This window comes from Rosa rugosa, chromosome 6 (assembly GCF_958449725.1).
Source record: "Rosa rugosa chromosome 6, drRosRugo1.1, whole genome shotgun sequence".
Lineage (NCBI taxonomy): Eukaryota > Viridiplantae > Streptophyta > Magnoliopsida > Rosales > Rosaceae > Rosa > Rosa rugosa.
In genome coordinates, this window is record NC_084825.1 from 14859894 (window position 1) to 14871203 (window position 11310).

The window sequence follows — 11310 nt, forward strand, 5'->3', positions numbered from 1 at the left end:
TTAAAGCTAAGTACTTCCACAAGATTCATAGAGATAACCTTACCTAGAATAGACATTTATTCTAGACACAATAATACTACTAAGCAACTATAGGTGCCTTACCCTTAGAGGGGTTTGAGCCAACTACAGCATCAATAATGGTAAATTCCGGCAGGCCATTCACTAGGTTTTCTTGCCTTGAAACTTTAGGTCGCTTTGAAGGTGACTTCTTCATAGCTGGAGGGTAGATAACTTTGAGCTCCTTTGTTTTATTTTTGGCTCCTCTCGGCCTTCCTCTCTTCTTGTAAACAGCTTGAACTGGTTGTACAGCACACAGGCCCATAGACGCTGCATCCAGATTGGTTCGTCCCATAGCCAAACTCAGCCTGACCTTTTTTTTAGGAGAGACTCCATCAATCTTCCCACGCTTGCGACGCACTCCACAACTAGAAGGAACAATGGCAGTGTTCTGAACCTGTTCTGCCGAACTATCAACCCCACTATCCAACTGATTGGATCTTGGCTCGCTGCCGCCCACGCCCGCCCCCCCCCCCCCCTCCTCCTCCTCTCAGTACCCTCCAAAACTGATCGGTGCCCATGCCAGAGCTACCCTCGTCAGTAGTAACAAATGAAGGACGGATCTATATATTAGATGAAATTGTTTGAATAAATTAATACATGTATATGTTTTTTTCCGTACTATACATATTCCCTAATTTACTAACCATGTTGGCTGTTGCCCTCATATTGAATAAATTAGAAAGAAAAACTGCAAATTGAAAAAGGAAAAACACGCAAGAGGAGCTGAGGAGGTGTGAAGTCCGTCCTCCTGCAAGGAGGTCGATGCCCTGGTGGAGTTAGATTTACAACCATAATCATATTTGAATTTGTTGTGGGCACATCAAAGAGAGAGTCGAAATTCATCTCAATTCTTTTTCTTTATTTTTTTCCTCCACAAGGATAAAATTGGATATTTAAAAATTTAAATTTATTGGGAAGTCGATTGAGCAAATGTGGTGATTCCAATAGAACCATCTTTAATGAATTGACATCTACTCCTTTCAAAAAAACAAAATTAAATGATTACATTGCAAATGGCATGGTGTAACGATGGATAAGCCAATTTTCTAGGGTGCAAGCCTGCAAGGGTTTTCATTTAAGAGTACGGGAGCAACTTTGGCACTCCAAAGTCCAAACTTTAGGCAAATATTTGAATTTTTGGGAGTGTGAATTCCAACCCAAGACCTCAATATATCATACAACTAATAGATAAGTAGTCACACTTCTCCACAACCCTTTTCTATTTCAACTGACATCCAATATTAATTAAATGCTTTGTTTCTTAAACACAACCCCACGCCTTCTCAAGTAATCACTCTCTTTATCAGAGAGTTATTTAATTTTCTATATTTAATATATTGACTGTCTCTCTTCCCTTGCCAACATTTGAATTAAGCCAATTAACGGCTGGGATCTTCAATATACTATATATGTCAAAATTCTAATCTCCTATGTTCTTATCCAAGTAGTCTCTCTCCCTCTGTTGATTGACAGGAAGGTACATTCATTTCTCAACTATATATTTGTTGTACGTTTGTATTCTCCTCTTGCATGTGGTATCTTGCAAACTAATTTCTGTTCTGTGAAAGTTCTTGTTATGGTTGATCATCTTTGCTGTTTATAAAGGGTTTTAAATGTTCAGTTAATTAGCAGAATGGAAAAGAAGGAAGAAGATGATCTTATATCTGGAACATTCACGTGGAAAATCAAAAAATTCTTTAACTTGAATGGCGACGAGTTTTATTCTGATATTTTTGTCGTCGGTGGCTTTAAATGGTACGTGTGTGTGTATGTATATATTTTTTAGTTTTCTCCAGTATATGCAACTGAGATATGCGTACTTATTTTTGACTCTACATGCATGGTCAGGCGGGTTCTTCTATATCCAAAAGGGAACAAAGGAAAAACCTTCATATCCATGTATTTGGAGGTTGCAGATTCCTCAAAATTGCCGTCTGGGTGGACTAGATATGCCAAATTCAGTTTCACCTTGGTTAATCAACTTGATAGAATCCTGTCAAAAACCGAAGGTACACATACTTTTCTGGTTCATGTTCTATGTCCCATTTTGTCTATATATTTGTTGCTTTGTCATCTTGATGAATGCATTTTTTTTTTAAAAATCTTTTTTAGTTTCTTAATATTTTTTTTTAACTGCTCTCTGTATGTTAATCATCTTGACAGCAGCATGTAGATCACGAAGTGTATATTTCTGTTACTGTTCATGTTGTTTACTTCCCATAAATTCATTCAAGGACAGTTTCTTAGATAAGTTTCTTTCATTTTTTATTTACTTAATTGGTTTTGATCATTAATGATAACTTAATTAGAAGCATATAATATACTTTTTGGCTACATATATGTGTTCATTTGTTATTCCTGTAGAATGATGCGGTTTCATCCTTCATATATTATATTAGTTTATGATATTTGATCTTTTCGTTTTGATAGACCTTGAGCATGAGTTCAATGCGAATGAGAGTGAGTGGGGACTCGGAGAATTCATGAATTTAAGTGAGATCCATGACCTTTCTAAAGGCTATCTTATGAATGATATTTATATTGTTGAAACCAATGTTTCAGTTCGTAAGGGTGATATTAAAATCTTAGACAACGAAACTGGCGAGCTTATGGATTTTAAGGATTTAGTACGAATAGAGTTGGCTTTTCATCCACTGCTAGAGGAAGTTTGTTTGTCACAGCCTTCGTTGATTGAGTGCCAACAGAGGAGAAGCCGTACATTTTTCGAATGTGCATTCACAACATTGGGCCGACTCTTACATTTCTTGAAGACTACAAAGGTGAAGGATTTGAACCAAGATGGCTATGACAGGCTTCAACTTTTATGGGAGGAGCTCGAGTGCTTCAAGTTTGACTTGACTTGGCTGCAGCCTCATGTTCAATCTGTTTTTGGTATGAAGAACATGGCAGGAAGAGTGGCTAGAATGAGAGAAGATGTCAATATTTTGGACAATGAAGTCAAGAAGCGGAGGGCTATGCTAGCAGCTGCGGAGGTCGACCTTGAGAGAGCAAAAGAAGATTTGGTAAAGGCAGACCGACGGTTTAACAAGATAGGTGATGTGGATTGTGTAATAGGCTATCCGTTGGCTTAAATGTAGAATTCGAATTCTCTCTATTCCCATAGTAGTTTGTCAATTAAGAGTTTAAGACAGATATGCCATGTTTGCATTGTATTGCTTCCAGCAGGATTAGTGAGTTCTGAAATGTTTGCACCCAATTAACAATCTTGGTTTGTGATATTCTTTAGTTCTCATTATTTCTAGTTGAGCTTTCATTTCCCTATACATATTTCTACTCCACAATTCATTCACTTGTGCCAAATATTGTGATTCAAGTGGTGATTTGTCTTTTTCCGAGTAGAGCCACAGTCCAAGTACACAGGTAAAGAGAGCATCAAAGTTTCCTAGTGGATGGGCAAATAGTTTTAAATATGTAGACTGAGTTTTCATACCAAAATAAAAGACCAGACAGACCTCTCCCTCTTCTTTTGTTTCTTTTGCCAAAACTAGCTAGACTAGTGGATTCACTTTCTGCTCGGGTTTTAATAAAAGGGGAAGGTGGCAAAATTTCAAGTCGGCGCCCTTTGGCACGGATAGGTTTTTGATATACTTCCTCTTCTCTGTGTCGTCTCTTCGACGTTGCTTATGGCATCACTACTCTAGCGTCTGGTTAGTTTATATCTTGGCAGTGAGTTTCATCAGTTTCTGAGTAAACATATTCCTAGATTGATATATACTAATCACAGAATTAAGATTTCACACTTTGATATGCAAATAGAGGGAAGGGTAAAAGGTACTTACTGGAGCCATTTGAATAGTCGATGGATAAACCCAGCTAAGTTCTAATCCCGCAGATACCGTACGGTGGTTTAGGTACGGTGGTCTTGCAAGAGGCAGAAAATGCCATTCAAGCGCTTGGAAGCACATATCTATACGGTGGCCATCGGGTAATGCATCAAAAGTATTATAGACATGGGGGGTTTCTTCTCCTTTATGATATAGAAATCAGCCATATGACTGCTTCCTATGAACTTCAGGTTCTGGAGAGAGCAAAGGTGAGACCCGGAAGATTTAAGAGCTCGAATAGCTGCTCAGTTCACAGATGACCAAAGTACTATTTCCAGAAAAAGGAAGGCTGTCGCAACCTTGGATGAAGATAACATGAAATTTGATACGACTGAATGATGATTGTTTCAAGTGTTTGGCTGTGTTAATTTGAGTTATACTTTGTTGCTCACTCCATCTGACATGGTTAAGCTAGCTCTGATTTTGCCCTTGAAGAACAAGGCAAGGTTAACACAAACCATCGGAGCAAGTATTTGTTTTTGATGATTCAGGTATTGATCAGTGAAACACATACAAGCTCATCGCAAAATTATACACATCTTATATTTGTTGATATGAAAGCTGCTACACGCCTGCACATTAAAGAGAATAGTCACAATTCACAAAGCACCAATAGGTTCTGTATCGAAAAGTCTCATGGAAAAGGGAGAATTGTTTTGTTCCAAATCTATAACAACATTTTGTCTCGTAATTCTGCACTTGCACCGTCACACGAATCATAAGGTACAGATATGTATTCTTTGAGTCAAATACAGAGGGACCTACCAGTGAGATACAAAATTTTTAAAGAGCTACAACCTTGAAATTGACATCAAATTCTTTTTTATCATAAGACTGAACTTACAAATTTCACCCTCACACACAAACCACAGCAGGAAAATAGCATAAACATTTTGTAAACATCCATCAGTTGTGCATGAGAACAGAAAAAGGAAGAACAAGAGACCGAGTGATGTCCTCCAACCCTCCAAAAGTACACACACATTTTGTACACATCCATCAGTTGTACAGGAGAACCGAAAGAGGAACAAAAAGCGACTCAGAGATGTGTGTATAAAATTCCTCCAAAGAAGCATATTAGTTTCTCAGCCAAATGGTCCTGTAAAACAGAATAAAATTTAGCAGAGGCTATACATGTCAATAATGTCAAAAGTTGATAATTTCACCATGTAAACTTCAGAGGCATAATGTTTGAAATACAGAGATTTTCAAAATGTACAAGTCATACTTCCTACAATACTTCATTAAAGAAACCTCTTATTGACACAAATGGGTGTACTTTTTCAGGGGAAATGCATGCAGACCAAATTCTCAAAGATCTAAGATTAACATTTGTTCACATACTATAAAGTCGCGAGACACGTGCCACCTGCTTATGCTGGAAAAAGTTTCATTGGTGTTTTCACTTTTCAGAACTACACTCTAATGCAATACAGAAGTTATAAGAAAATAACTCGATCTATATAACTCATGTGGAAAAGGCAATTTCCTGACTTCTCCACAATACTCTTAGAAATCAATTCATACCAGATATTCACTTCCACTCTAACCAGCAACACATTGTCACTATTTAGAAATGCATTTATAAAGCATAAAAATTGTTCCTGCTTAATGTACTAGTTTGTGTCATTGTTCAAGTAATCTTCTGAATTCAGAAAACGGTGTCCATTAGGATTATATGAATGTTACACAATGAATTTATAAATTCCACAAATGAATCATCCCAACCAGGCAAGAATGGAGATACAAATATATAAACCTGTTCATGGTCCATGCGGAGCAGCACCCTGTGGTGTAAGTGGCCCCAGGTCATTTCGGAGTTCCTTGACAACTGCAGCTAATGCCTCAGCGTTGAGACCCAAATCACAGAGTGCAATAAGGATGGAGAGGGTGTGACGATCAAGCCCCGTGTCAAGAATGTTGGACATCTGAAATGCTAGGTCTAGGGACTCCCGGGCTGTTTTTGCAGCATCCGCATCCATATGAAGAAGCTGAAGAGAAAATAACCAAAAAATAAACAGCTGAGGAAATATCTATTGTAAATAATTTCAAGAATCAAGACCATTATATCACAGAGATAAAAGTCCAGCAATTATAAATCTATATCAAATATCTAGTGCAAATATTTATGTTCTTTACAAAGCTCTCATTGAATATGCTTCAACTAGTGCTTAATTTGGGAGAACAGACCAACTCACAAATGACGAACAGAGCGAGAGAATGACACAGGTTATGGCTAGTAGGATAACAAATATAAGAATCCTAATCAATAATAAAACAAAAATGAAGCAAAGAACATCTAGTTCTTTATTTAATTGAAGAGAGTGGGAAGGAGCCAGAAGTAACATGGAAATTTATAATCTTAAAGTCTTAAAATAACAGGTAAATACTTGCATCTTGCAACATAATTAATAATGAGGATTGATATTGACCAAAATGCCCGTCTTCAACCTCTTCCACTTGAAAAATCATGTTCACTTGACCCAACTATGATCTTGAGTAGGTCCAAACCCTATCCTAGCTAAATATGTATTGAAAACCCCCTCTCAGACTTCTTATTCAAGCTCATTCTGAAACATACTAAGAACATAAACTTCCCATGGGGCAGACCTAGAAGACCACATGTATTGAAGTGAGAGAAGAGAACCGAAGGTGAAAAATGCAGATATGCCAAATGGAGTATCCATTAACTTTTCCACCCATTTGATTTTCAAATGCAGCTGGGATAAGGGCAGAATATGTCAAGTGTCTGTTGCAATTTTCAGAGAAAAAAAAAAGTAAAAAGAAAAAAAGAATGTGCGGTTCTTGAACCCCCCACCCAACCGGAGCAGCTCAGAAGCTCAACCTTGGAATAATGAAGGCTCAAGAACCTTTGTGTCATTCCTACATAAAAAGGAGAGTCATCTATCTTATTTTCTTGGAATGGAAAATCCATTGAGCTCTCTTATGGGGTCTTTAAAGGGGTATGTGTTCAGCTTGGAATAAAGAATATATACCAATGTTTTAAAGCATTTTCGGGAGAACCTGTATTTATAAGTCGTATATATACAATAGAAAATGAACATTATTAATTGTCATTCATTCATAATAAGTAAGCTAGAACTCATAGTTGCCTGCAAATCCACATTCCGATTACTCAATTATACTATTGTACATATCATTTACAAGAATAAATCAATTCCAAGTTCAGTTATCATCAAAGAATGAAAAAAAAAAAAAAAAATTCAAACTTCAAAGTTTGGAATATGGCAGTAATTCATTAATTGATTCAGTTATCAGTATCAGCAATCTTATGGACTTGGGTCAGTTGTTCAGTATGTTTATGACTTATGAACATGAGCAATCTTTCATTAGAAAAATCGAGATAGAAGTACAGAACATCAGCAAGATTGATTCGAAAATGGCCATCGAAATCTAGGGACTGTAGGAGCATCGAAGATTCATACCTTGAAATCCTTGACTCAAAATCTGCACCAAGTGCCAAAAAAGTAACTGTATCAGGAGCCTCCTTTATAGCTTTCAAGTTCCACTTTCAAAAGGGAAGAACCGGAAGACGACGTCGTCTTAACGCGGCCTTGGAGTCCCAGCAACGAATTCACTCCTACAATATACACCGTTAAAGCAAGTCTATGACCCGTTGGGTCTCTAGATCAAAACACAATTCAATTTTTATGTTTATTTCCACATGTTGGGTTTGGGTCTTTTTCTCTGAGAAATGACATTATTTATTTAATATTTTATTAATTTATTTATTGTAGATTGGACCACCGGTCTCTATCTGCACCACACGATTGCAATCTGTACTTACTGATCCACCGATTATGACAGAGTCTCTGAATTGTCATCTGAAAATCACCTCCAACAGCAACTATTTCTAACTTATGCTACATCCTCCAGGAAGAAGAAATGAGGGAGGAGGCTAAACCTTTTGTTTTTTTTCTTTTCCTGCTTTTTTAGAAATATAGTTATTTGTTTAACAATAGTTCTCCACCAGAATTATGAAATATTTTATTAAAAGTGAGTTAACAAGTGGCAAAAAGAATCCAATTAAAAAAAAAAAGTGGCAAAAAGAAAAGAAGTGAGAAAAATATAATTATGGCTTTAACTATTCACAATTTTCTAGTTAAATATTACAAGTGGTTTTAATTAATAAAAGTTAAAGTTTATTCATTTGGTATATAAAATTGTAAAAATTGACCTAGCTCTGCTAGGGTTTTGAGCTCTGCCGCATCTGGTGGTGGCGGCTCTCACACCTTCTCCATTTTTATGGACAAAATCGCAGGCCTAGTCCTGCTGTCTTTCTTTTGCTTCTCTTTTGCTGGTTGTGTCTTGGAGCTCCCAGAGAAGAAGTTTGATGGGCAAACGGTTCTTTTGGATTGGATGAGATCGTTGGATCGCGGTGGTGAGTCACGATGCAGTGATGGAGGGACCTCGGTTCTGAGAGGCTGGAGAATTGGAATCGGGGTTCTGCGTTTTTCTGGTTTGTCGCCGGCATGGGCTAAGCGAAGTCGTGGCTTTGATGGTGTTGTTGGGGCATTAGTAGTGGTCGTCGGCGTCGATCTCGTCAGCGATGGCTATTGCAGTTTGGCATCCTCCATTGCAGGTCCTCAAGACGCATCCGCCGGTGCTGCTGTCGAGCTCGTTGGCATCAGGATCCGGATCTGGGATCCGGGTGGGCTTGGCAGATGGAGTCGGATCTGGGATCCGGGTGGAGTTTGGTTTTGGCCTGATTATGATTTGCTAGAATGGATGGGGGCTCCTGTGCCTTATTGGTATTGGATCCAGGACCCACTTCTCTGGTATTTGTTCGTGAAAGATCGTCTGCCAACATGGCCATGTTCTGACACCCTTGGCCGGCTTCGATCTTTAGGTGGGAGAGTGCCTTCATTCCGACGCCAAGTTGATTTTTGTCAATTTGTGTGTTGGAGTTCGATGGGTAGTCAAACCACCGACTACTCAATTCACTACACGGCTGCAATCCGTAGTGTAAAATCAGCGCTGCGTCTCGACGTTGCTGCTCCTTGCGTTATTAAGTTTTTACGTTTCATATGTATTTTTCTTTCCGGGCTGTTTTTTTCATTTCTTGTTGTCTTTTGGCATCGTATCGTTGTACTCTTTCATTTTCAATAAATGGCTGACCTCCTTCGATTCAAAAAAAATTAATAAAAGTTTAACTTAAACAAACAGGAAAACTATTATTTCTCAATTGAACTCTATAAAAGAATATTTTTCTCTCAATCTCCTGTCTCTAGCAAAAACCTTTATCCCTATCTTTCCATCTCTCCCATGGCATCGATCAACTCCGGCACTGCTAGTTTTGTTACTTCCTTGGCTTTGGCTGAGAAAGGAGTTGCTATGGATCTGAATAACATTGGTAATGGGCCTATTTGAAGGTCCACTCAATCTTAGAGCAAGTTCACCGATGCCCTCTTGACCAGTCTCCAGCTGGGCAAGGTGAGGTGGTGACCTCCATGGGAGAAAAAATGACTTCCACCGATTGATTGTTGATCGGCTTCTTCATGAATTATGGTGACCCATGCGAAGAAAAAGGGCAGCAGGGTGACATTGTTCTTGACCCATCTTGGCCGGCTGCCAGCTAGGCCCAATGCCAACGTGGATGACGTCAGCGACTTCGGTGGGCAATTGTCCAGTACGTCAAGAAGAGGAATTGATGCTCCGTCAAGAAGAGTGAGTTGATGGTGGTTGTCGCTATTGGCGAATGGTGTTTGGCACTTTGGCGGAGCACCAGTTGACAGGCCACAAGGAATCGAAGCTTGTTGCTGCAATTTTTTTTTTTTTTTTTTTTTGAGCCTGTTGGTGGAGCTGTTGGCGGTGATTGACGACAAATGTGTCGGAGGCTCTTGTCGCTCGTCGAGCAAAGTTAGCGGGACGAGACTCTTGTTTGCTTATCTTGGGCCTAGGCTTGAAGTTGGCCTCTTGCCGTTGATGATCGATGGAGAGATTTGGCAGTTGGATGCAATGAAGGCGTTTAGGAAGCTTTGTCAATATTAGTGACGAGAAGCTCCATAACTAAGCTCCGAAGAAGAAAGCTGGGTGCAAAGAAAAAAAAGAAAGCTGGGTACCAAGAGCATATTCCTGGGCGTCCAGAGTAAATAGGCACCCAATTTTTTTTTTGGGTGCGTTGCCGTCAAGGATGAGATGACGCTAGAGTTGGTGCTTCATGAAGTTGGCGTTAAAGCATGTCGCTGACTTCACCTTGATTTGGAATTTTGCAAGCACTGGGCACAAGTTAATGTTGATGCAAATTTTTTTTTTTTTTTTTGGTTTACCGATAGGAGTGATGAGTTGTGGTGCATGACGGTAATGAAGGACGGCTGATGCCCAGAGAGATCACTAAAAAAGTTTTCTTTATGTTGAGTGGCCGTGACGGACTCAAGAATGATAGGTAGTTAAAGTTAGAAGAGAAAGGTTAGTGTTAGCTCAACACGAGAAGTATAGTGGTTCATCTCCCATTTTGGGGGACACTACATCCACTTGAAGCTTTACTATGTGTTTGGGCCTTGCGGCCCAAGAAGATTACAAGATTTTGTAATGGAGTAGGATTCTAAGTGGGTGGAGGTCCCTTTTATAAGTAAGGGAGCCTCCCCTCTTACACTTGTTTTCCAATGTGGGACTCAAAGTCCCCTTTCTAGTCTTCAAAAGTATGTTGTGAAGGCAACTTGGCAAGGCCGGGAAGGTTGCTTCCCGGCAAGGTCTTGGCCGCTTCCGACTATCACGGGGTATGTTGTATGTCGGGCTACGGAATGCATGTCGCGGTTGGGCCCCATCATGGCTTGTGGGCCCCCTAAGAGGGTGTTACTTATGCTTGGTGCAATAGCAAACTGGCTTGCTAGTAGAGGTATCTACACTATGGGCTTCTAAACTTTAATGTTGCTAAATGTGTTTGCTAGCTTAGTCACCTAGAAAGCATGTTTAGAAAACTAATGAATCAGAAACTTGAACTTGACCACTTCTTGAATCCGTGAGCATGAGTAGCATTTAGGTGGTCGCTTAATGATTCCTACGGGAACTGTTAAGTTGCTTGAATTTCTTACTTTAAACTTAATACATGAACCGTGAGTTTAATTGCTCTAAGGGGGTGTTAGGCTTGCGGTTTATAGCCCACTTGTGTTTTAATGAAATATCAATGGGAGTAAGGTTGTGTGATTTAATTTAGCTTTACCAAAGTTTGTTGAATTGCATGATTAGTTGGTTTCTTGGTAGCTTCACCAAAGCACTAAGGAGAAATTTGTCAAAGCATGTTATTACATCAAATATGGGTTACATTTTGTGCATAAAAGTAAGGTTAGGTATGATGCCTAAGTCCTACTCCTCTCATTGATTTAGTCTCCAACTCTCCATACTTTTATTAGCTTAGTTTAATTTCTTGTGCAACTTAGTTTAT

The 11310-nt window shown here is 39.1% G+C and overlaps 1 protein-coding gene across 2 annotated transcripts; it reads left to right on the top strand.

Moving 5' to 3' along the window:
* Positions 1 to 1953: 1953 nt before the first annotated feature.
* LOC133713480 (MATH domain and coiled-coil domain-containing protein At3g58260-like) lies at positions 1954 to 3280 on the top strand. Of its 2 annotated transcripts, none has more exons than XM_062139519.1 (2): positions 1954 to 2069; positions 2491 to 3280. In XM_062139519.1, the coding sequence occupies exons 1-2, from the start codon at positions 1958 to 1960 to the stop codon at positions 3150 to 3152; spliced, it is 774 nt and encodes a 257-aa protein (XP_061995503.1). In that variant the 5' UTR covers positions 1954 to 1957; the 3' UTR covers positions 3153 to 3280. The 2 variants fall into 2 exon arrangements, with proteins under 2 accessions (XP_061995503.1, XP_061995504.1); XM_062139520.1 differs by having other exon boundaries at positions 2623 to 3280.
* The last annotated feature ends 8030 nt before the right edge of the window (positions 3281 to 11310 follow it).